The sequence below is a fragment of the Dipodomys merriami genome, unplaced genomic scaffold (genome assembly GCF_024711535.1).
Source record: "Dipodomys merriami isolate MVZ:Mamm:240054 unplaced genomic scaffold, mDipMer1.0.p SCAF_70, whole genome shotgun sequence".
NCBI classification, from domain to species: domain Eukaryota; kingdom Metazoa; phylum Chordata; class Mammalia; order Rodentia; family Heteromyidae; genus Dipodomys; species Dipodomys merriami.
Genome location: NW_027206291.1, coordinates 1,827,701 through 1,851,622, shown reverse-complemented (window position 1 = coordinate 1,851,622; position 23,922 = coordinate 1,827,701). Strand labels below are relative to the sequence as shown.

Sequence of the window (23,922 nt, the reverse complement as noted above, 5' to 3'; positions counted from 1 at the left end):
CGGCATGCTGGGCCCCGCCCCGCGGCTCCTGGCCCCGCCCCGCCTCCTGCCCCCGCTCCCTGGCGTGTTGGGCCCCGCCCCGCCCCCGCGGCCCCGCCCCGCCCCCGCGGCCCCGCCCCCGCGGCTCCTGGCCCCGCCCCGCCTCCTGCCCCCCGCGCCCCTGGCGTGCTGGGCCCCGCCTCCTGCCCCCGCGCCCCTGGCGTGCTGGGCCCCGCCCCGACGGCTCCTGGCCCCGCCCCGCCTCCTGCCCCCGCGCCCCTGGCGTGCTGGGCCCCGCCCCGCCCCCGCGGCTCCTGGCCCCGCCCCGCCTCCTGCCCCCGCGCCCCTGGCGTGCTGGGCCCCGCCCCGCGGCTCCTGGCCCCGCCCCTGCCCCAGGTGGGGCTGCGTGACCCTCGGCCTAGGCCGGCCTTCCGCTCCTCCGAGTCTGCACGGTGGGCCTCGAACCCGGTTCACCACCCCGGGCCTTTTCCTGAGATAGTATCTAGGTTTTCGTCAGCGCCGCGGGGCTCCCGGGCCAGGCCGCCTCCGGTGGACTGTGAGTCACCGGCCGCCCGTGGTGGAGCTGGGGTCCTGAACTTTTGGCCTGGGTCGGCCGGCGGGCCTCTGGTGTCCCGGAGGGGACCGATCACAGGTCCGCGCCATGGGACCCCGGGCCTCGGCCTCTCCTAGTTGGTCAAGTGGGGCGACGGGTCAGGTCCTGGGGGCGGCCTCCTTCGGGGCCCTCTCGGTAGAAACAGATGGGCAAGAAGATACTAGAAAACGTTTATTCAGAGGTCACAGGACCCCAGGCACCGCCAGGGTGTGGAGTCGGGGGTGGGGGTGGGGGTCGGAGTCAAAGCAGCACTAAAGTTCCAGAGGTCAGAGTCCGGGGTGGACCCCTGCGCCTCGTGACCTGTATTGACCCTGAGTGACCTCTGACCCGAGTGGTCCAGACACTTGAGACCACAGTGTCCGGTAGGGGAGATCCTGGGACATCTCCCCTGAGTGTCTGGGGCCTTGGGCCCTTTGGACGTCGGGTGGAGCCAGGCGCTGGGGGTGGGGTCAGAAGTGGTCCTCCTCCTCCAGAGCTGGGGCGTTGGGGCCGCCAGGGGCCAGGGACACAGCCTCGCTGTCCAGCTTGGAGAGGAGCCGGGCCGTCTCCTGCGTGATCTCGAAGTGCTTGGGCAGTGGGGTGCGGCGCAGGGGGGTCCCCTCGGGGGCAGCTGCAGCAGGGCCAGGCCCCCCTCCCTTCGAGCTCCCTGGGGGGCTGTCCTCAGGCAGCATGGAGGCCACCAGGGCCAAACTGGACAGCTGCTGAGTGACGGGGTGCATGGCCCCCCGCGGGTACTTCACCGGCTGCCGGCTGAAATGGCCACGGGGCTGCGTCCCCAGGACAGGGTCCTCAGAGCCTGGGCTGGACACTGTGTGTGGGGAGGGGTCAGTGCTGGGCAGAACTGGGCATCCCAAGTTCTCCACATACCACCCTCCCCCGGGCAGGGGACCCCCCCCCCAATGCCCGAGTTAGTCCCCAACATGCGCACCTTCTCCTCCTCCATCTTGGGTGTCTTCACCTTCTTCCTCTCTTAGGTCATTCTGCGGAGTTGGGTTCTGCAGGGAGAACCCCAAAAATGTGACCCCAGATTCCTTGGGACTCTTGGGAAAGCTACAGGAAGTCCTTTGAGCTGGGTGCTGGTGGCTCACACCTGTCATCCAAGCTACTCAGGAGGCTGAGATCTGAGGATTGCTGTTCAAAACCAGCCCAGGCAGGAAAGTCCGTGAGACTCTTATTTCCGATAAATCACTAGAAAACCAGAAGTGGCGCTGTGGCTCAAGTGGAAGAGCGCCAGCTGTGAGCAAGAAAGCTCAGGGTCGGGGCTCAGGCTGAGACACAGTCCATCTTCTTGGTTCACGCGTGGGTTCCGGCTGTTGAGCAGTGAGTTCCTTTGGACTGTGAGTGCCACTTCACCACTCCACGCTTTGTTTTTTTAGTCAGTCATGGAGTTTGAACTCTGGGCCTGGGCGCTGTCTCTCAGTTCTCCAGCTCAAGGCAAGCGCTCTACCACTTGAGCCACTTCTGGTTTTCTGGTGCTTCATTGGAGATAAGAATCTCACGGACTTTCCTGCCCAGGCTGGCTTTGAACTGCGATCCTCGGATCTCAGCCTCCTGAGTGGTTAGGATGACAGGTGGGGGCCACGGGTGCCAGGCTTCTATGAGATGCTTATTCCCAACAAACCACCAAAAACTGGAAGTGAAGCTGTGGCTTGAGTGGTACAGCGCTAGCCTCGAGCTAAAAAGTGTACCAGCAATCACACACACACAGGAGAGAGAGACAGAGACAGCCGAGCACTGAACTAGTTAAGGCACTATCCACACCCGTGGGTCCAGCAGGCTCCTACCTGGGGGTGTATGGCCGCCTCCAGGGCACCGTGCGGCGTGGGGTCTGGGCTGGCTTCGGAGGCTGTGGCTGGAGGCCGAGGCTGGGGGGTGGTCGTGGGGGGTTCCAGGGTGGGGCTGGGGTCCTGGGGCAGTGGCTCGGTGATCAGGGGCAGCTCGTCCATCCCGAAGATTTGCTCATAGTTGGCGATGAGGAACTCCACCAGCTGGGCCTGGTGTGTGGAGTCCAGCAGGCAGGCGGCGGGGCTGGAGCTGGCGCCCGGGGCTCTCGGGGCATCTGGTGGCCGCAGCAGCGTTGGCCCAAACACAATGCCCAGGTTGTTGGCAGACATCTTGTTTTCTTCAAACTGTGTGGCCACTCTGAGGACAGGTGGACAAGGGTCAGCAGAGGGCGGAGGCCGCTGGACAAGGGAAGGGCAGAGCCTGCAGGGCTGCCAGGCCCAACCAGGTCACCTGTCACCACTGGAGACTCCCATCCAGAGCCTGAGATCAGGTGTCAGAACCCAGGGAACAGGTCAAAGGTGGGAGAGTGCATGGTCACGTGACCAGGGAAGGGTCAGCCCACACCTGAACAGGTGCGCCACCAGGTGGCGTAGGGTGTTGTAGTTGGAGTTGGGCAGCTGCACCAGGAGGCTCTTGAGCTCGTGGATCAGCTCGGGGCTGGGGCTGGGGCTGGGGGCGCCCCCGGGGTCCGTGCGCAGGGTCTTAGCCACGGAGATGAAGGAGTTGTACAAGTGGAAGGGGACCACGGGGTCGGTGAGCTGGGACGAGGGGGCACAGTGTGAGAGCAAGGCCGGGGGGGGGGTCCCCAGCCCGAGTCCACCCGCTACTATCTCCCCTAAGCACTCACCTCCTGGAGGAACCTCTTGAGGACGCTTGTGATGTCATGAGGCGAGTTTCCAGAAAGTTCTACCAGGGCTCGGCCATTCTCAAAGGCCTGACACAGCCGCTCCACACGGACCCGGGATCCGCTGACCCGGTAGATGCCCTGGGGGACAGGTGGAGAGGGGGGACCCCCGGGTGGTGACATGGGCGGGGACGGGGCGGGGACAGGGCGGGCCACGGCAGAGGCGCTACCTGCACACTCAGGGCGCGGTGCTCGATCTCCGCCGTGCACTTGGAGATCACAAAGGGCACCTCCTCGGGGAAGTCCCGGGGGAGCTGCACGAAGTCCACCCCAAACAGGGCCGTCCGCCCCGGGAGCCGCCGGTGCCCGCACAGGATCAGCAGAGTCTCCAGACAGCGCTTGTGGCAGGTCAGGAAGCACTGGAGGTCAAGGGCACAGGGTCAAGAGGTCACTGGGGTCAGAAAGGGTGTTGGAAGCCTCAAGACCGGGGTGGCCTCAGAGAGAGGATGCTGGGGGGGGTCCTGGGGGGGAGGGGAGGTCTCAGGCTGGGGGGTCCTGGGCGGGGTCGGCGGGGCCGCACCTCCTCGCACTCGGCCCCGCTGACCATGAAGGCGTCGCACTCTCGGCACTTGGCAGGGCCCCGCAGCCGGCGGAGCCGGTGGGTCTGCGCCGCGGGGGACAGCGACCCCTTCCTGAAGGGGCTGCTCAGCCCGTTCTCCGGCCCATCTCCTAGATCTGAAGGGAAACCGAGTCAGGAGCTTGGTCTCTCCCGCCCCCCCGCCCCCCCCAGGCCCGCACCCCTCCCGTCTCACCGGGATCACGCTCCTCAAAGTCATCCGAGGACTCGGTGCCCGTGGACGCGGCCTTCATCAGCCGCCGTGCGCCAGAGCCTGGGGTCACAGGGTCACGAGGGATTGTAGGATCACCGTGGGGACCCCCCCCGCCCCCTTAGGGGGAGATCAGAAATCCCATTCAAGGGTCAGAGGTAGAGGGAATAGGTGGATAGGCAGAGGCAAGGTCAGAGGTCAGAGGGCACGTTCGACGGAAGGCCAGTGCGTGGCCTCTCCTCACCCGGACTGGACGTGGGAGAGTCCAGGGATCGAGACTCGCTGCTGCCCCCGAGGCTGTCCGCATCCCCGCCGGGCGCGGGGCCGGGCGTCCCTGGGTGGGGACAGGCCGGTGAGGACCGTCCGCAGCCCGCGCCAGCCGCTCCCGGGGCCGGGCCGCGCTTACCCCGGCAGCCCGCGCCTGCGTCCTCCCACGGGCCTGGCTCCCCACACCACTCGTCCAGCCTCGGAGGTGGGGGCCCGGAGGGCTTCTTCCTCACGTCCGCAGGGGCGCTGGCAGGAGAGCGGAGAGGGCTGCATCCCGGGAAACGGGACTCTGCGGCCCGTGGTGTCCAGGCTCTGGGGCTGGAGAGGCCCTGACCCTCCCAGGACCCGGGACTGGCCTCCCCGCAGGGTGAGTGCGCGGCCTGGAGCCCAGCCCGGCGCCCCGACCCCAGCGTGCAGAGGGAGGCCCCACCTGGACACGGGCGGCGAGAACTCCTCGAAGGAGAAGGGCGGCGGCGGGGGCGCGGGGGTCTCCGGCCGCAGCGCCTGCACGAACTCCTGGTAGCGCTGGCCGGGCTGGAAGGGCGCGCAGCACTCGGCCAGGGCGGAGAAGGCGCGGGGCCCGTGCTCTGCCTGCGCCCCGCGCAGCGCGAACAGGCCCAGCGTCACCTGGCCCCAGAGACGGGCGTCAAGGAGGGGGCCGGGCCTGGCGCTCCGGGGGCGGAGCCAGAGCGGGAGGGGGGGGACCCAGGCTCTTATTGGTCACCTTAAGATATGGGGCGGGGCCCAGTCTTGTGGGGAGGAGCCAGGCCCAGGTCAGTGTGTGGAGGCGTGACCTGGTATCCACAGCCAGGGTGGAGCTTTGCCTCTATTGGTCAATGATAGGGGGCGGAGCTCAGCGTCCTGGGAGTGGAGCTTGTCCTTATTGGTCAGTGACTGGGGGTGTGTGGCCCAGTGCTCTGGGGGCGGAGCCACGTGCCATGGGGGAGGGGTGCCAGGGGTAGAGCTTAACCCTATTGGTCAGCGCGTGGAGGCGTGGCCTTCCACATGTGCGGCCCGGGTAGTGAGTGGCGGAGGGCGCCCGGCTGCCTTCAGACTGGAGGAGCCCGGACCGGCAGACCGTGCCGAGTTCCCGCGACCCAGGGGCGGCCGGGGAGCAGGGGCACCCCGCGGGGGCGCCGTGAAGGAGGACGACTCACCCGCCTCAGCACTTCGTCCCCCTGCAGCACCAGCTTGCGCACGTGCGACACGATCCGCTGCTTGGCGGTCTCCAGGTCCTGCTGCCGGGCGTTGGCCGCGCGGACGCAGGCCTGGTACAGCGCCTCGGCCTCCTGCGCCTGGGGAAACCGAGGCGGCGGGGCGCGTGTGGAGGGCGGCGGAGGGAGGGGGCGCCCCACGCCCGGGGGGGGGAGGGCGGCCGGGTCCCCACCTTGGCCTGGGCCTCCTCTCGGGAGCGCCGCCGCCGCTCCTGCTGCTTGCTGGGCGCGGGCGAGGCCTGGGGCCCCGGGTCCTCCTGGGAGCCCAGCGAGCGCGCCCACAGCTCCTCACTGCGCTGCAGGTACTGGAGCTGGGCCCGGCGCAGCGCCTGCACAGCCTCGTTCTGCGGGGAGGGCGGGTGGAGGTCAGCGGCCCCCCGCAGACACCCCGCGGCGCAGGCTTCAGCCCCCCGGCCCCACCCCCGCCCTGGGCCTCACCATCCGCTTCTGCTCCCTCATCCACTGCTCCTTGAACTCCTTCCGCCATTTCTCAATCTCTGTGCGTTTGGCGGCCAGGGGCTGGGAGGGAGGGAGGGAGGGAGGGAGGGGACGAGGTGGTCAGGACACCTCAGGTCCACTCCATCCGTCTGATCCACTCCTGGTGCCCATGTGCCTTTCCCCTGCTAGACCCTGTTCTCTTTTTTCAGTGCCGGGAATTGAATCCCGGGCCTTGGTATATGCGTGCATGGGGTTTGAACTCAGGGCCTGAGCTTTTCCACTTAAGGCTGGTGCTCTGCTTTTTGAGCCAGCACTCCACTTCTGGCTTTTCTGGGGCTTCATTGGAAATAAGTCTCATGGAGCCAGGTGCGGGTGTCTCACGTCTGTCATCCTAGCTACTCAGGAGGCTGAGATCTGAGGATCGAGGTTCAAAGCCAGCCCAGGCAGAAAAGGCCACGGACACTCATCTCCAATTAACCACCAGAAAACAGAAGTGGTGCTGTGGCTCAAATGGTAGAGAACTAGACTTCAGCTGAAGAGCTGAGGGACAGCACCCAGGCCCACAGTTCAAGTCCCACAACCAAAAAACAAACAAAGAAAAGTCTCATGAACATTCCCATCCAGGCTGGCTTTGAACCTCAATTCTCAGACCTCAGCCTCCTGAGTAGCTAGTATGACAGGCGCGACCCACTGGTGCCTGTCTCCCCCCACACCAATATCCAGGCGCAGAACTGAGCCTGTGATCACACAGATGCCCCATGGTTTTCTTCCTGAGGACACTGCAATCTCACCGCTCCTCACACACAAATTGCACTGTTTTGCAATTGCACAGGAAGCCCGGGTTGAATCTCAGCCTGGTAACCTTGGGCAAGTTCCCAAGCATCTCGGCTTCAGCTTCCGCATCAGAGAAAGGTAGATGGCGGAAGCAGTGACTTACGGCTCCGTTATAAGGAGCAAAGGGATTGGTCCTCTAGTGACCCTCGTGCCCTGCCCCCTCACCTGGTAGTAATCTCTTTTCTGCTGGGCCAGGGTCTCCAGGGCCAGGGCTCCCAGGTTGAGGTCATGTTCCAGAAACAGGGTGTAGATGTACTGCAGCGGCATGTGGCTCTGGCAGATGGATAATGAGATACTCTGAAGATGGGGAGGGGGGCGGGGCTGGGGACTGGGGGACTGAGGCCTGGGGAGGTCTGGTTACTGCTACCTGCTGGCGGATGGATACTTTGCCAGCTTCCCCGATCTTCATGATGCTTTTGGCAAACTCCAGTTCTGGAGAAGGAGACAATGGGAGTCTGGGCCCAGTGGGGTTTGGGTGAGTGTGGTGCGGGGGGCGGAGCGGGAGGAGCCCTCACCGTAGCTGGCTCTCTTCTCCGTCCAGGCCAGCAGCTCCTTGGCGTAGCGGCTCCAGGTCTTGGCATAGTCCAGGGCGGCATCAACACCCCCCTTGGTCCGGATGAGTCTCAGGTCCAGTTCCTCTCCTGGGAGGATCAGGGGCACCTCTGAACTCTGAGCTCTAGACCTGTCCAGGAGCCCCTGCTGTGACCCCCATGGCTCCAGGAAGCACCCGTCAGTAACGCGCTCCAGGGCTGTGCTACACAGCCTACCCGCTGCGCCCTGTCATGTTCCCTGGATCTGTACAGTGCCTGGCACAGTAACCCCCCCATACTCCCCTCAAAACCCCCCTACCAGCTGGGCATCCTAGCTACTCAGGAGGCTGAGATCTGAGGATCACGGTTCAAAGCTGGCCCATGAGATTTACCTCCAGTGAACCACCAGAAGACAGGAAGTGGCGCTGTGGCTCCAGTGGCGCTGAAGAGCTGAGAGGCAGCGCCCAGGCCCAGAGTTCAAGACACACAACGGACCAAAAAACAAAACAAAACAAAACAAAAACCCTACCTGTGAGGGGTACAGGACTGTCCCAGGAGGAGCCGCTCTTACAGCTGGATTCACTGGTCTGGGGGCAGGGGAGAAACCACATTCAGGAGGGGCCAGGGCTCCCCTTCCCCGGGGGTCCCTCCTCCCTATCCCCCCCACCCTACCCACCTCAGCGGCTGTGGCAATCTTGGCAGGCTCCACGTTTTCCGGGAGGACAGCATCTCCACCCAGCATCTCAAAGGTTCTGGGGACAAAGGTGTCAGACTGGTCACCTCTGACCAATGGGCCCTATGGGAGAGAGGCTCTGGGGACCCAGCATAGTTCAGGGGACAGTGTTGGATGTCACCTCTGGGCATCTCTTGTATGTGGAACTTCTGAGGATTCGGTGCACGGGACAGTGGGAGGTGGATTTTGAAGGGAGGGACAGGAGGAGTGAATACAGAGCCCTAAACGAGTGAGGCAAATGCTCTACCGCTCAGCTACACTTCCACACAGGGGAGCGTGCTTTGTGTGTGTGTGCACCTGCATGTGCAGGTCCTACGGCTTGAATTCAAGGCCTGGGTGCTGTCCTTGAGCTTTTCCCTCAAAGCTGACACTCTACCAGTTGAGCCATGGCTGTACAGCTGGTTTTTTTTTTTTTTTTTTTTGGTGGTTTACTGGAGATAAGAGTCTCAGGGACAGCTGGGCACCAGTGGCCCACGCCTGTCATTCAAGCTACTCAGGAGGCTGAGATCTGAAGATCATGGTTCAAAGCCAACCTGGGCAGGAAAAGTCTGTGAGACTCTTATCTCCAATAAACCACCAGAAAACTGGAAGTGGTGCTGTGGCTCAAGTGGTAGAGCGCTTGCCTCATTGAGTTGAAGAGCTGAGGGACAGCGCCCAGGCCCAGAGTTCAAGACTCATGACAGACCAAAAAAAAAAAAAAAAAAGAATCTCAGGGCCTTTCCTGCCGGGCTGGCTTCGACCCTCGACCCTCTGGTCTCAGCCTCCTGAGCAGCTGGGAGGACGGCGTGAGCCTTGAGCAACCTTCCAGGTGAGGTTTCCTAATAGAACCTGGTAAAAAGGTTTGAGGGGCACTAAATAACTGGCGTTCGTGGAGTAAGGACGGCAGCCATTTAAAGGGTCACAAGCAGGGTTGGTGGGGTCTTCTCCCTGTACACCCAAGCACCTGGCAGCCCCAGCCCTCGCGCAGTCCCAGCTCAGACTGCTCAGGGTGTCAGGGAAGGTGCCGGGGCGTTGCAGGGGCTTCAGGGCACCCACACGGCTTGGGATTTAGGTCTGCTGGACCCCAGCTCAGACTCACACGTTCCCCAGGGAGATCTCGAGATTGTCCAGGCTCCGGAAGATGTCACTGTACCTCTTTCTGCTCTCGGGAGCTGGTGGGGAGGGGGAGTGTAACACAAGGCCAACCCCCGCCTCCGCGCCGCCTGCGCAGTGGGCGCCCCATCAGTCTGGGGGGGGGTGCCCGCCCGCGCAGTGGGCGCCCCATCAGTCTGGGGGGGTGCCCGCCCGCGCAGTGGGCGCCCCATCAGGCTGGGGGGGGTGACCGCCCGCGCAGTGGGCGCCCCATCAGGCTGGGGGGGGTGCCCGCCCGCGCAGTGGGCGCCCCATCAGGCTGGGGGGGGTGCCCGCCCGCGCAGTGGGCGCCCCATCAGGCTGGGGGGGGTGACCGCCCGCGCAGTGGGCGCCCCATCAGGCTGGGGGGGGGGGTGCCCGGTGTGGGGAGGGAGGAATGGAGGACGATGCAGATGGACCGGGCAGATGGACCAGACGCAGCCAGGCGGGGCAGCTGGGCAGAGCGCGGCCGGCCCCCGACAGACGCCGGGACAGACGCCCTGGATCCGGCCCCGGGCCGTCCAGGAGGCGGGGAGGGGGGCTGGACAATGGAGCTCCACAGCTCCCCGGGGCCAGGCAGATGGGAGCACACGTGGCACACGCGGGCCGGAGCCGCGGGCCTCCACACGCGCACACGCACACGCCCGCGACCGCGACCGCCGGGGACCCGCGGGCGGCGGGGCGCGCAGGCCCCGGACACAGGACCCGCACTGCGGCCGGGGACCCGGATGGGAGGTGGCCCCCCCCCGCGGGCGGCGGGAGGCCCTGCGGGGACCCGCCCCCGGCTCCCCCGCGGCACCCTCCCCCATCCCGTCAGAAGCAGAAGCAGCCACTTCCCCTTCCTGGGCCCGGGCCGGCGTCCGGGGCGCGGGCTCGCCGGCGCCCGGGGAGGGCGGGGTGTCGGCGCGGCCCCGGCTGGGGGGCCCCACGCCGATGGAGGCCCGCGTCCTTCCCATCGAGGCGCCGAGTCCCCTCCGGCTCTCCGGGGAGTGACAGGCGGGGCTTCCCGGGCTAGGAAGTGAGGGGCAGCCGCCGCGGGCCATCCGGCTCCCCGGCCTCCTACCTGGCTCGGCCGCGTCCATGGCTGCGTTCGGGGGTCTCTGGGCGGACGGCTCGCGGGAGAGGCCGCACGCCCACGGGGACCAGCCCCGGCTTCCTGCCGCCTCCGCCGCCGCCGCTGCCGCCGTCCCCGCCCGGTCCCAGGCCGCCCCGCCCCGCCCAGGCCACGCCCACGAGATGCCACGCCCACCAGGCCAGGAAGCGCGAGTGCCTGAGGAGGCCACGCCCCACCACGCCCCAGCCCAGAAAGCTGAGTGCCTGCCGGAGGCCACGCCCCACCACGCCCCCAGATGAGAAGCGCGTGGGCCGGGGAGGCCACGCCCCCAGCAGGAAGAGAGCGTGCCGCGGGCGCAGCCTGGGGCTGGGGAGGCCCAGCGCCGGGGCCGGCCCCGCAGGCAGCCCGCAGGTCCTGAACAGCCACCCGACCTCGGCTGCCTGACCTGGCCTGTTGCCCCCTCACAGCCCCAGTGGCTGGGGCCTGTCCCGACCCGCGGTCGCCCGCAATGACCATCAGAGCTGCTCCGGACCCCGGATGGAGGCTGCTTCAGACCTGGACCACAGGCCCGAGCGCTTCCAGGACTCATCTCGGCCCCAGGGCCCTGCGGCCCAGAGCCCAGCGGGTGGCTCAGGTCACTGCTGGCCCCAGACCCTTGGGGCCCCACCTCCCTCCTGGTGCCCTGGTCCTCGTGCTGCTGGCTGCCCGGCTGGTGGCGGGCTGTGCCCGGGGCAGGTGTGAACTGGACCTGACCAATGTCCCCACCGCCCATTGCAATTCCGTCCTGTCCTCCTAAGGGTTGACCGCCATCACTCGCGCGGCACCAGGACCACGGGCCAGCAGAGGCCTTGGCAGGGCCATCCCCGCCCCGAGGCTGGCACTGAGCCCTGGGAGCCAGTGGGGAAGGTGTGCTGGCAGCACCCACACCACAGGAAGGGACAGCACCCATGCCGAACCTCCCGGGCCCAGGTCCTCACCTTGGGAAACAGAAAGTGGGGAAATGCGGGGTGCAAGCTACATAGAGAACCGACTGGAAGCTCCAGGGGTCCGGGCCGCTGCAGGGGAACCTGCTGTGTGTCCTCTTCCCTGGCGTGGGGACCCCGAGAAACAAACAAGACAGAGGCAGGGTGCCTTAAAATCTCCGATACTGCTTTATTCACCACAGGTGCCGGCTGGGGCTGCAGGCCCGCGGTGCCAGCTCCGTCTTCCGAGGAGGAGGCCGGGCAGCCCCCCTGTGGGGAGTGGGGTGAGTGCTCCCTCCGGGGCAGCCGCAGGCAGCGGCAGCGGCAGCGCTGTCTTAGGAAGGCACTTTCAGCTTCGGGGCTCCCAGGAAGAACTGCAGCACGCGGTCGGCCAGCAGCGCCAGGCAGAAGTCCAGGACCAGGACCTGCGCGATGACCAGCTTGAACTGCAGCGGAAGGGAAGGGCACCCGAGTGAGCGGCGAGAGGCAGGTCGCGGGGCGCGGGCTGCCCGCCACCCGGCCCTCACCTCCACGGGGATGTCCACAAGGCCGAACTGGCTGTTGAAGTCCGGTGAGGAGCCGAGCAGCAGCCCCACGATGGCCACGAGCGACACGGCAAGGCTCCACGCCAGGGGCTTGTTCTCCGGCAGGCTCTCCATGAAGGGCGGGCCCTGTGACCCAAGGGGTGCACGGCTGCCCGAGGGGGACCAAGCGGGCGGGCTGGGGGGCAGGGACAGGGGTGGGCCCTCACCTTGTAGTTGATGGCAAACGTGGCCATTTGCATGGCCATGGCCATGATGTACACGGTGCTGTTGACCAGGCTTGGCTCGAACTCCTTGTACAGGTCTACGAACCTCTCCTGTCTGTGGGGACACGTGCGGTGGGTGGGGCTGTCGGGGGGGGGGGGCTGTCTAGACGGGACAGGAGAAGGCACTTGCCTGTCGGGGCTGCGCGCCTGGGCCTCGCGGTACAGGTAGACCAGGCTGAGGAAGTGCACGAGGAACTGCAGCAGCACCGTGAGCACGGTGTACAGGTTGAAGATGTTGGGCAGGGGCCGCTCCCGGGACAGGGTTTTCAGGGGCTGCAGGCACAGGTGGAGGTCAGGGCAAGGTGGCCCTGGGGCTCCCCATCCACTGCAGATCATAACCCGCAGGTGGTGGGGCAGACGTGGGGCCCGCACCCACCCCCGGCGCGCAGGACTGGGAGGGGTGTCTGCCCTCCGCGCCGTCCCTGGAGGGGCTGCAGCGGGGAGCCCCTTGGGCTCAATGGCACAATGTGTGCCCGGATGAAAGCAGCAGCGGCAGGGCAGCCCCCGGGGACCGCGCCACAGGCACGCTGCTGATTCTGTATCACCACAGCCCACAAGTGTGGAGCCTGGCTGGCCCCCGCTCCCCAACACAGCCCGGGCCCCGGGGTCCCCACGGTGACCCCAGGTTGCCAGCTCAGACCTTGGAGCGGGAGATGAAGAGGAAGCAGCCGGCCAGCAGCAGCCCCTGCAGGGTGGCCTGGAAGTCGCTGAACTTGACGCCCTCCAGGTACAGCACGCTCTGGCTGTAGGCCAGGATCAGAGCGTTGAGCGCCAGGATCTTGAACATCTGCAGCGTGGTCACCAGCGTGCAGCGGCCCTGCTTGATCACGTGGCAGACTGTGGGGGAGGGGGCAGAGGTGGGCATGGGTGCGTGCGGGGGCAGGGAGCGGGGCGGGGGCGGGGCAGCACTCACTGCACTGGATGGAGGAAAGTTTGGAGGTGAAGGGGGCGGCGATGCTGGCGTCTCCCAGCTTCACGATGGGCGTGCTCTCCTCCTCCAGGTCCCGCAGCACCTGGCTCAGGCGGTCCTGCGGGGACAGCAGGGTCAGCCCACGCCCATGCTCCCGACCCCCCCCCAGGACTCACCCCCACGAGCACTCCCCCCACGAGCACTCCCCCCCTGTGAGCACTCACCCGTGAGCACTCCCCCGTGAGCACTCACCCCCCTGTGAGCACTCACCCCCTGTGAGCACTCACCCTGTGAGCACTCACCCCCCTGCGAGCACTCACCCCCTGTGAGCACTCGCCCTGTGAGCACTCACCCCCCCGTGAGCACTCACCCCCCTGTGAGCACTCACCCCCCCGTGAGCACTCACCCCCCTGTGAGCACTCACCCCCTGTGAGCACTCACCCTGTGAGCACTCACCCCCTGTGAGCACTCACCCCGTGAGCACTCACCCCCCTGTGAGCACTCACCCCCTGTGAGCACTCACCCCCTGTGAGCACTCACCCCCTGTGAGCACTCACCCCGTGAGCACTCACCCCCCTGTGAGCACTCACCCCCCCGTGAGCACTCACCCCGTGAGCACTCACCCCCCTGTGAGCACTCACCCCCTGCGAGCACTCACCCCCCTGTGAGCACTCACCCCCTGCGAGCACTCACCCCCCTGCGAGCACTCACCCCCTGCGAGCACTCACCCCCCCGTGAGCACTCACCCCCCTGTGAGCACTCACCCCCTGTGAGCACTCACCCTGTGAGCACTCACCCCCCTGCGAGCACTCACCCCCCTGTGAGCACTCACCCCCTGCGAGCACTCACCCCCCTGCGAGCACTCACCCCCCCGTGAGCACTCACCCCCCTGTGAGCACTCACCCCCTGTGAGCACTCACCCTGTGAGCACTCACCCTGTGAGCACTCACCCTGTGAGCACTCACCCCCCCACGAGCACTCACCCCCCTGTGAGCACTCACCCCCTGCGAGCACTCACCCCCCTGTGAGCACTCACCCCCTGCGAGCACTCACCCCCTGCGAGCACTCACCCCCCTGTGAGCACTCACCCCCTGCGAGCACTCACCCCCCTGCGAGCACTCACCCCCCTGTGAGCACTCACCCCCTGCGAGCACTCACCCCCCTGCGAGTACTCACCCCCCTGCGAGCACTCACCCCCCTGCGAGCACTCACCCCCTGTGAGCACTCACCCTGTGAGCACTCACCCTGTGAGCACTCACCCCCTGCGAGCACTCACCCCCCTGCGAGCACTCACCCCCCTGCGAGCACTCACCCCCTGTGAGCACTCACCCCCTGTGAGCACTCACCCCCCTGCGAGTACTCACCCCCTGTGAGCAGTCACCCCCCTGTGAGCAGTCACCCCCCTGTGAGCACTCACCCCCCCGCGAGCACTCACCCCCCTGTGAGCACTCACCCCCTGTGAGCACTCACCCCCCTGCGAGTACTCACCCCCTGCGAGCACTCACCCCCCTGCGAGCACTCACCCCCCTGCGAGCACTCACCCCCCTGCGAGCACTCACCCCCTGTGAGCACTCACCCCCTGTGAGCACTCACCCCCCCGTGAGCACTCACCCCCCCGTGAGCACTCACCCCCCCCATGAGCACTCACCCCCCCCCCCCCGTGAGCACTCACCCCCCCGCCCCCCTGTGAGCACTCACCCTCTGCGAGGCGGGCGCGGGCTCCTCTGCGGGTGCAGGCCGCGTCTTTGCGCTCCTGGAGCCGGCCCTGCCGCCGCCCAGGCCGGGGCTCTCGCGGGGCCGCCGCCGCCGCTCTACGACCCGCTCCGGGGCGTTGGCCAGGAGTGCCACACCTGGGGTGCGGGGTGCGGGTTGAGGGGGGCTGCCCACCCACCCCCAGCTCCCCCTCTCTGCTACCAACTCCTGAAGAACAAACCCCGCAAACGAGTCAGCGGCGGATGCCGTGGCCGTGCGGCTGCGGCCCTGGTGGCCGGCATGGCCCCGCCCCCGCCCCCGCCCCGGGGGCGGCCAGAGGCCCAGGAGAGCGGGTCCTGGCGGGAGGTGTGGACCAGCCCGCGCTGCCGGCCCTCAGCGGCCCCCACGGGGCTCACCCACGTCGGCGTGCTTGAGGGCGCCCACGTCGTTGGTGCCGTCCCCGCACATGAGCGTCACGAAGCCCAGCTCCTTCAGGCTGGTGATGACGAACTCCTGGGTGGCGGAGGGCGAGGGGCCGCGTGAGGGCCATGCGCGTGTCGCCCCGGGAGCCCCGGCCCCGGGCCCGCACGCACCTTCTGCTTGGGCGCCACGCGCGCGAACACCTGCACGTGGGGGATGAGGCGCAGCAGCTGCTGCGGGTCTGCGGCCTGCAGGTGCGCCAGGCCGTCGCCCGTGAGGCACAGCGCATGGTCCGCGGCCAGCGCCCGCGGGGAGCCGGGCAGCAGGGGCCGCACGATGCTGCCGTCAATGGAGCGCCACTCGCACGCTCGGCCTGCGGGGGGGGCACACCGGGGTGAGGGGCGCCCCTGCACCCACACCAGCCTGACCCCGAGCCCCGGCAGCCTCGCGTCTGTGTGTCCGTCCCACTCCGCCCGAAGCGAGGCGCCGCCCCCCACGGCCTGCTCCGGTGCTGGGTAGGGAGCACAGCATCGGCCAGGTGGGGGCTCCGCCCAGCGGGAGCCACAGCGGCCCCCTCCGAGCACCAGGCCTCGGGTTCCTGGGCCTGGGGGGCGGGTGCTGGGGAGGGGGACCCGGCCCTCAGAGCCGCCACAGTACAGGCCGGCCGGGCCTCACCCTTGTCGGCGGGCGGCTGCAGGATGAGCGTGTGAGCCTTGTCGATGAAGTGCAGCTCCTGCGCCACGTGGCAGGCGGTGAGGGGATTGTCACCCGTGATCATGACCACCTGTGGGGCAGAGGCACGGCTGGGCAGGGTGGGGGACGTGCACGGGGGGAGCCGCCGGCTGATGCGTAAACCAGGGTCCTTCCCACAAGCCCCCTGGACCGCGTAGATGCTAAGCGTGCTTGGCTGTGCCCAGAACATTCTGGAGACAAGGAGACTGTGCTGTGCCGTCGATTCTGGTAAGAGCCAGTCATTTCCCCCATGTCCTAAATGCCCCCTGCACCTGATTGACTAGAACACTGGGCCGCCAGGCAGACAGACAGGCTCAGCTCTGGGCCTGGCCAGCCCGGGCCGTACCCGGTGGGACGCGTTCTGGATCTCTCGGATCACTGCCCTGGAGTCGGCCTTGAGCGGGCAGGAGACCACGATGAAGCCCACGAACTTGAGGTTGCACTCCAGCGCCTCCCGCTTCACCTCGCGGGCCTGTGGACACACTGGGGCTCACCATCCCTTCTGCGCCCCTGCGTGCGTGCGTGCGTGTGTATGTGTGCGTGTGCGGGGATCCCGCTGTCTCGTGTGTGAGGTGCACGGCCCTGTGGCTCCACGTCGGGGTCCGGAGGCCTGGGCCAGGGGTGCCCGGCAGGCCTTACCTGTTGGTGGGTGAGGTGCCCCAGCTCTTTGTAGCCCAGTGCCAGGACGCGGGCTCCTTCCCGTGAGATCTCGGTGTGTATGCCGTGGTAGTCGGGTGGGCACTGGGAGAACTGCAGGGGAGGGGGGACGTCAGCCGCGGCCCCACCCCACCCCCCCACGCCTGGGGCCGGCAGGGTGGGCTCACCATGGGGTGCAGGGTTTCGGGGGCCCCCTTCACGGCTGCAATGTAGCAGAGGTCGGTGGAGCCCAGCTTCTCATACGAGGCGAGCACGGACATTCGCTTTAGGGCACTGGCAAAATGAAAGCGCTGGTGAATTTTCAGCCCCTGAGTTTTAATACTTCGGGGGAATACTTTCTCATCTGGAAACAGACAAGTGCGACAACTGAGGGGCTTCGCTCTGCAGGCAGCCGCCCCTCCCCCGCGCCGCCCCTCTCCCCACAGGCCCCCCTCCCCCGCACCGTCCCCTCCCCCCCACAGGCCCCCCTCTCCTCCTCCCCCCCGCACAGGCCCCCCTCCCCCGCGCCGTCCCCACCCAGAGCGCCGACACCCCGGCATTGGCGGGGCATGTGCACGGCGCCCCCTGCTCACCTTTGGTCAGCGTCCAGTCCACAGCGGTCAGCATGGCCTTCTCCAGGGGGTCGCCCACCAGGGTGCCGTCGTCCAGCTGCATGAGCGAGTGGCAGGAGGCCAGAGCCCGGTGTGTCTCCACGGGGATGCTGGACACGGGGGTCACCTCCTTCCCATCTCTGCCGGGGGGGGGGGCAGTTACGGGCGGCTCGTGTGGGGTGCCCACTGGCCGGGCCGCCTGCCCCCCGAGCGCCCTGCGCCCGACCCGGGCACTCGCCTGAGCCCGGCCACGCCGCGCACCACCAGGCTGTCGCTCGTGAGCGTCCCCGTCTTGTCGAAGCAGCACACCTCCACCTTGCCCGCGAACGGGATCCGGAAGGGCTCCGTGCAGTACATGTCTGTGGGGGGGAGAGAGGGTCAGGGCCGGTCGGGGGCTCTGAGCGAGGCCCCCCGCCCCCCGCCCAAGCGCGCACAGAGCTTGGCCAGGGCGATGAGCGAGGTGTTGACGGCCAGCGAGAGCTCGATGGGCAGCTCGGGGGGCACCACGGAGGTGAGGATCAGCGTGCACTCCAGGAAGAGCTTGTAGCGGTTTCGGCTCGGGTCCTTGGTGCCTGTGGAGAGGCGGCTCAGCCTGGGGCGGGGGGTGTGGGCGGGGGGCGGGGGCCAGGCCGCGGACAGGCTGCTTGCCTTCAATCCACACGTAGGCCGCGGCGGCGATGGCGAAGACCAGGAGGAAGAGGATGAAGATGAAGGTCTCCAGGTTGTTGGCGGTCACCCTCTTGACCCCGAAGAGGATGGTGCGCAGCAGCTTGCCCTGCGGGACGGAGCCTTGCTGGGGGGCGCCACGGGACCCCGTCTCCCGCCCCAGCACCGCCTGCACCCCGGCGGGACCCGCGGTGACAGGCTCGGGCGGCGCCGGGCAGCACATCCACCCCCGCCCCCAGGGCAGCGCGGCCCAGGAGCCCCAGCACCTCGGCCGGGAGAGGCTGGTCCGGGGCCTCTGCGGCCACCGTTCACAGGGACGGCCTGGGCTCTGAGACCAGTGTCCCCCCAGCCCTGCCCCACACCCCGCACCTGGGAAGTGTTGAATCCGGTCCGCAGGACGTAGGCCACGCACCCACTGTCCACGGCTGGGGAGACAAATGGCAAACAGTGGTCACTGGGAGCTCGGCCCAATGTTTCCTGCTCACACCCGGGGTGGGGAAGAGCCCCCGGGGGGGGGGGCAGTCCCCAGAGGCACCTACGCTTCAGGCCCGTGGTGGCCCTCTGCGGCGGTATGTGCTGTACCACCTTGGTGCCCCCGAAGATCACGTGGAGCCGCGCGTCGGCCTGCAGGTCCAGCACGCGGGCGGGGCTCAGGTCTTCGATGGGCTCCTGGGTGGGAGACGCCAGTGAGGCTCACCCGGCCCTTCCTCCCCTGGGGCGTGCGCGCAGCCTGGGCCCGCCCCACGGCCTCTCGGCCTCACCTTCATCTGCGGCACGGACTCCCCGGTGAGCATGGCCTCATCCACCACGCAGCGGCCCCGCAGCAGGAGCACGTCGCAGGGCACCAGGTTCTCCTGCGGAGAGCGGCCTGCGGAGGGCGGGGGGTTGGCATAGGCCGGGCCGGGCGCCACGCGGGGGATGGGGGCCAGCGGGAGGGGGGGGTTTGGAACGGGCCGGGCACCACGTGAGGGATGGGGCCAATGGGGGGGAGGGGGGCAATGCAGAGCAAGGGAGCGGCCTGCGGAGGGCGGGGGGTTGGCACAGGCCGGGACGGGCGCCATGCGGGGGGAAGGGTGCGGCCCACCGATGGAGACGATGTCCCCGGGCACGATCTCGTCACTGGCGATGGGCCTCCACTTGCGGCTGCGGTAGACCTGGCGTGGGGCAGGCGGGGGTCAGCAGGGGCGGGGGCTGCGCCCAGGCACACGGCCAGCAGTGCCCCGCACGCACCTGGATCATGTGCGGCTTGTTGCCCATCTTGCGGATCTCCGACATGTTGCGCATCTGCTGCTGCACCAGCGACGCCTCGAAGGCCACCAGCATGGACAGCGTGAAGACGCTGTAGTACCAGTACTCGTCCAGACACCAGAGGCCCACGCAGAACACCTGCGGATGCCCGGAGCGTGTGCCCGCCGCGCGCGGCCCCCCCCAGCGCCCGCCCCCGGGGACGCCAGCGCCACGCAGGCTCACCTCACGGGGATGGGCGAGGCAGGGTCAGGGGATCGGCCCGCGCCGCGGCCTTACCTGAAACACGAAGAAGGGGGCCGTGGCTCTCTCCTTGAAGAGCTCTGAGAAGTCCGGCACCACCATCTCCGCCCTGCAACACAGCGTGTGCTGTCCCGGGCCGGCCGGGTGCGGCCCCCGGGCGGCCCCCACGCCGGCCCTGCGGGCCTTGGCTTCTCACAGTCCAGTCCCCCAGCAAGTCCAGCTGCCCAGCAGGGAGGAACGGAGCGAGGGGGCCTGAGCTGCACCCCAGAGCCCCGCCCTCACCACAGCCAGGCTTTCCTGCACGCGTGGCCGCAGGGCTCCTCTGCGGCACATGGGGTACAGTCTAAAGGAACCGCCAGCCAGGACCAACCGGGCCCCCTCGCCCTGCCTGGCCACCAAGGGTCCCCACCATGGGGTGGCCGTGGCGGAGGGTGCCTGGGAGCACCAGGAGAAAGCTCACGTCTCCCGGCCCTCGACACCGCCTGCCCGGGGTGGCGTGGCCCGCCACGCACTCCCGCGTGAGGACAGCTGCGGTCAGCAGGTCCCTCACTTCCCGAGAGGCCACTGAGTCAGGAAGGAGGCCGAAGCCTGTTCTGTCCCGGGGCCAGGCCGCGGGGCCGGCTCCCATGCAAAGCCACGCGCAGAGCGCCACCTTGTGGCGACTCCTGCTAGGAGGCACGCAGAGCAGAGGCAGAGCCTCACGCAGGGCCGCGCGTGTGCGCGCACGCTGAGCGGAAGGCAGAGCCTCACGCAGGGCCGCGCGTGTGCGCGCACGCTGAGCGGAAGGCAGAGCCTCACGCAGGGCCGCGCGTGTGCGCGCACGCTGAGCGGAAGGCAGAGCCTCACGCAGGGCCGCGCGTGTGCGCGCACGCTGAGCGGAAGGCAGAGCCTCACGCAGGGCCGCGCGTGTGCGCGCACGCTGAGCGGAAGGCAGAGCCTCACGCAGGGCCGCGCGTGTGCGCGCACGCTGAGCGGAAGGCAGAGCCTCACGCAGGGCCGCGCGTGTGCGCGCACGCTGAGCGGGGCACCTCCCGGGGCCGGGGCTCACTTGTTGCCCCCAAATTTCTTCTCGGCCGCTCGGATCTCGGCTTCTTCCTGGAAGCCGCGGTTGTTCTGATAGTAGGAGAAGGCGTTGCCCACGGGGAAGGCCACCGGGAGGAACTGCTTCCTCTCCAGAGCGTCGTAGGAATACTTGATCTTCTGGAACTCGAAGGACAGCACCTCCAGCCCGTCTTCTCCCTGTGGCAGAGGCGTCTGGGTGGCAGCGGCCTGCGCCCGGGCGCCGGGGCCTGGGAATCGGGCGAGCCCGGCAGGCCGTCCTTACCTGGTCCCTGTGCAGGGCCACCAGCTCCGTGGAGCCGTTGTTGGGGGTGGGGACGACCTTCACGAAGGTCGCTTTGCTGGGGTCGTACTCCTGCCAGAGGCAACACACAGCCACTGAGCCCCTCTCGGCCCACAGGGGAGGGCGGCTGGGTGTGGGGGCTCCATGGCGCCTTCCAGAGAGGCTGCCGGGCCGCGGGGCGCGCCTGGCCTTCCCCAGCTGCCACTGCGACAAAGGAGCCCGGGCTGCTGAGCCTCTGCTGCCCTGTCACGAAGCCGATGGGCCGAAGGCACACCGTGGCCAGGGCTCTGCGCATGCGCTCAAAGGGAAAGAAACACGCCAGACTCCTCACCCATCCTCGGGGCCCACCGGCCAGGCCCGTCGAGCCCACGGGCAAAGCTCGCCTCCTCCCCGCGTCTCCGGCCCCTCGCTCTGCCTCGAAGACACTCACCAGCCCGATGCCCTTAGGCCTTTGCTGACATGTCACCTTCCCGGGACCCCTTCCCGGCTGCCCCCTGTACAGTCCCTGGATGACAGTGTCTGCGGTGTCCACATCCTCCCTCTCCGGCCTCAGCGGCTGGGCTCGACAGCCTTCTCCCACAAATGCCAGCGAGCGGGACGCGGCCCCAGCGCCGTTCCGCTGACCCTCGACTGGGAGCCCCTGGGCGCCCCGACAAAGCGCCACTCCGAGGGGTGTCCCATGCCACTGAGGCACAGGAAGCCACAGCAAACAAGCACACAGCCTCAGTTCTCGTGAAGCCAGAGAGCACAAAGGTGTGACACAGGGGCAGGCGCGGGCAGCGGCCGTCCGCCTCCCACCCTGGCGCCTGGGATCGGGTGTTACGGTTTCGCTTTACACCAGGGGAAAACGAAACCCAGGGAAGAGAAAGAAAAACACGGCCAGGGCCGGATGGAAGGCAAACCTAGATGGGGCTCTGCGACGCGCTGGGGCGCAAGGGAAGTCCGCAGGTGCCTCCCTCTCCCAACAACCCTTCCTGCACCCGTCCCTTGTGGAGGTCTTCCACTGTACCAAGAAAGCCACCAAGCCCACACACCTGGGCCCTTCTCCTGGGCCCAGTCGTACTGGGGAAGTCGGGGTCCACACACACATCGAACCAGGACTTGATGCAGAACTGGGGGAGGGGGGTAAATCAACTTCCCGCTGCCCTCCCTCATGTGTGTGTATGTGTGCGTGTGTGCGTGTGCATGTGAGCCAGTATTGAGGCTTGCACTCAAGAGCCTGGACACTTCCATTGGCTTTGTGCTCAAGGCCAGCACTCAACCACTTGAGCCACAGCTCCATTTCCTCCTTTTTGCTGGTAAGTTAGAAATAACATCAATCTTCCTTCCCGGGCTGACCGGACCTCACGTCTCAGATCTCAGCCTCCTGAGAAGCTCGGTTACAGGCGTGAGCCACCGGCCCTGGGCCTCTGTTGCTCACTTTGGGGCCCCGGGGGGGTGGGGGGGGAGGATGGGGTACGTGTCAGTGTACAGAGCTCCAAACTTGGGTGTCTTTGGACGCCAAGCCCAGAGCCGGTGCGGCTCTGGCCCAGGGGTCACTCCCACACCCCGGGTGCCCTCTGCACCACACGGTGACAAGCCATGACAGTCACTTACAAACACCTCCCGCTCAAGGTAAGCACTAGGGAGAACTACACTTCCCGCTCGCGGGGTCTGGCGGGGGAGGAGGGAGGGTGGGGTGTGTGTGTGAGGACCCAGCCCCCCCTGTCCCCCTACACACCCCACCCCCGGTCTGGCCTCTTTGAACACGGACGGAGCCACCCGAGGCTCAGCCTCGGAGCCGGGCATTCATTCGATCACGTGTCGCACCGAGCAGCGAGGGTCGCCCGGGCCCCGGGCTGGGGCGACGGCCAGGGCGGCGCGGGCGCCCCCGGAGGCCAGGCCCCGCCCGGCCGGGGCGGGGAGGCGGCGCCCGCGCGCGCGCGCGCACTTACCGGGGTGCAGGTGAGCGCGCAGTGCGCGTGCACGGACCAATGCCCCGAGAGGACGGTGAGCGCGTGGGCCAGGCAGACCGTGGCGAGCACCAGCAGCGCGGCCTCGGGGACCTGCGTCCAGCTGCTGCCCCAGCCCCAGCAGCCGGCGGCCGCGGCGCCCAGCCAGGCCGGGTACAGCAGCCCCGCGAACGGCAGCACCGTGAGGCGCCGCGGCAGCGCCAGCCGCCGGTACGGCCACACGGCGGCCACCAGCTCGTCGCCGCTCGCTACGAGCGCCGGCCCGGCGGCGAGGGGCGCGCGCGGCTGCGGCCCGGGCTTGGGCTGCCCGCCGGGCGGGCTCCCGTGAGGCCGGGCCCCGGCAGGCACCGCGTTGCCCACAGCCGCCATCTTCCCCCAGCGCCGCGCTTGCTTCCGGGCAAAGGCACCGCCCACTTCCGCCGGGCTACTTCCGGTGAGTCGGGAGCGCCGCCATGCAAGGGCCGGAAACGGGGAGGCGCTTCTGCGACGGAGCCCGGCCCGGAAGTGCTTATTCAGGGCACCTCCACGACGGGCTGTGCCGGAAGAAGGGACAGGAAGCAGCCGTGAACCGAGCGAGTCTGAAAAGCTCAGGTGGGCTTGTCCGCAGAGCCACGCCAGCCTAGGACCGAAAAAGGCTATCAAGGCCGACCGAACATGCTGGGCGCCGCCATGACATCCCGAACCGGAAGAGGTGAGCAATGCCTCCCGGAAGACGCGGCGCTTGATTGACGTGGGGGCGGGACTCGTGCGGCCCGCTAGGCCTCCGCGGGGCGGGGCCTCCGCGGGGCGGGGCCTCCGCGGGGCGGGGCCTCCGCGGGGCGGGGCCTCCGCGGGGCGGGCCTGGCCTCGGGCCCTCCTGGGGTTGCCAGGGCAAATACTATTTTATGAGGCATTTATCTCCGTGCCGGTCTTCCTGGGGCTTGAACCCCGCCTGGGAGCTGCCCTGAGCTTCTGGGCTCAAAGCTAACGCTCTACCACTAGAGCCACAGTTCCCATGCCAGCTGTTTGGCGTTTCTTTTGGTAGTTTTTGGAGAATAGAGTGACCTGTCTGGGCTGGCTTCGAACCGTGGTTCTCAGATATAACCTCCTGAGTATCTAAGATTTCAGGCACCCTGAAAACCAGGCGTTATTGTTGTGTTATTATTATTAGTTGTGCCAAAGGGCGGCTACTGTCAGGTTATGGGTACCGTGGTTCTTGGGCAATACCACCACATCCTCATTTTCCCCTTCTGGGCCCAACCTCCAGTTAAGAGCTCATTTTCTTTTTTTGGGGGGGGGGTCCCGTCGTGGGGCCTGAACTCTGGGCCTGGGCGCTGTCCCTCAGCTCTTCAGCTCAAGGCTAGCGCTCTACCACTTGAACCACAGCACCACTTCTGGCTTTTTTTCTTTTTGCTTATGTGGTGCTGAGGAATTGAACCCAGGGCCTCAGGCATGCAAGGCAAGCGCTCTACCACTGAGCCACCTTCCCAGCCCCA

General features: G+C 67.7%; 2 protein-coding genes across 3 annotated transcripts; both read right to left on the bottom strand.

The window, feature by feature from the left end:
- Positions 1-750: 750 nt before the first annotated feature.
- On the bottom strand, positions 751-10,371 carry Gmip (GEM interacting protein). Of its 2 annotated transcripts, XM_070007924.1 has the most exons (21): positions 10,238-10,371; positions 9,143-9,215; positions 8,008-8,083; positions 7,861-7,918; positions 7,317-7,442; positions 7,169-7,233; positions 6,967-7,074; positions 5,968-6,048; positions 5,703-5,873; positions 5,473-5,610; positions 4,746-4,942; positions 4,455-4,561; positions 4,293-4,382; positions 4,034-4,111; positions 3,802-3,956; positions 3,452-3,640; positions 3,225-3,362; positions 2,942-3,135; positions 2,377-2,734; positions 1,521-1,587; positions 751-1,400 (listed from the first exon to the last, which is right to left on the bottom strand). In XM_070007924.1, the coding sequence occupies exons 1-21, from the start codon at positions 10,254-10,256 to the stop codon at positions 1,042-1,044; spliced, it is 2,847 nt and encodes a 948-aa protein (XP_069864025.1). In that variant the 5' UTR covers positions 10,257-10,371; the 3' UTR covers positions 751-1,041. The 2 variants fall into 2 exon arrangements, with proteins under 2 accessions (XP_069864025.1, XP_069864024.1); XM_070007923.1 differs by having other exon boundaries at positions 4,293-4,561.
- A 985-nt stretch (positions 10,372-11,356) lies between these two features.
- Atp13a1 (ATPase 13A1) lies at positions 11,357-22,913 on the bottom strand. Its single transcript, XM_070008451.1, has 26 exons — positions 22,430-22,913; positions 20,478-20,567; positions 20,202-20,392; positions 19,190-19,262; positions 18,896-19,051; positions 18,750-18,819; positions 18,427-18,533; positions 18,205-18,334; positions 18,035-18,090; positions 17,648-17,774; positions 17,434-17,571; positions 17,238-17,358; positions 16,982-17,139; positions 16,577-16,752; positions 16,392-16,502; positions 16,099-16,224; positions 15,696-15,804; positions 15,194-15,393; positions 15,017-15,113; positions 14,607-14,758; positions 12,912-13,026; positions 12,639-12,835; positions 12,125-12,271; positions 11,942-12,049; positions 11,718-11,861; positions 11,357-11,636 (listed from the first exon to the last, which is right to left on the bottom strand). Exons 1-26 carry the CDS (start codon positions 22,814-22,816, stop codon positions 11,526-11,528), a joined length of 3,597 nt encoding a protein of 1,198 aa, XP_069864552.1. The 5' UTR covers positions 22,817-22,913; the 3' UTR covers positions 11,357-11,525.
- Between the last annotated feature and the right edge of the window lie 1,009 nt (positions 22,914-23,922).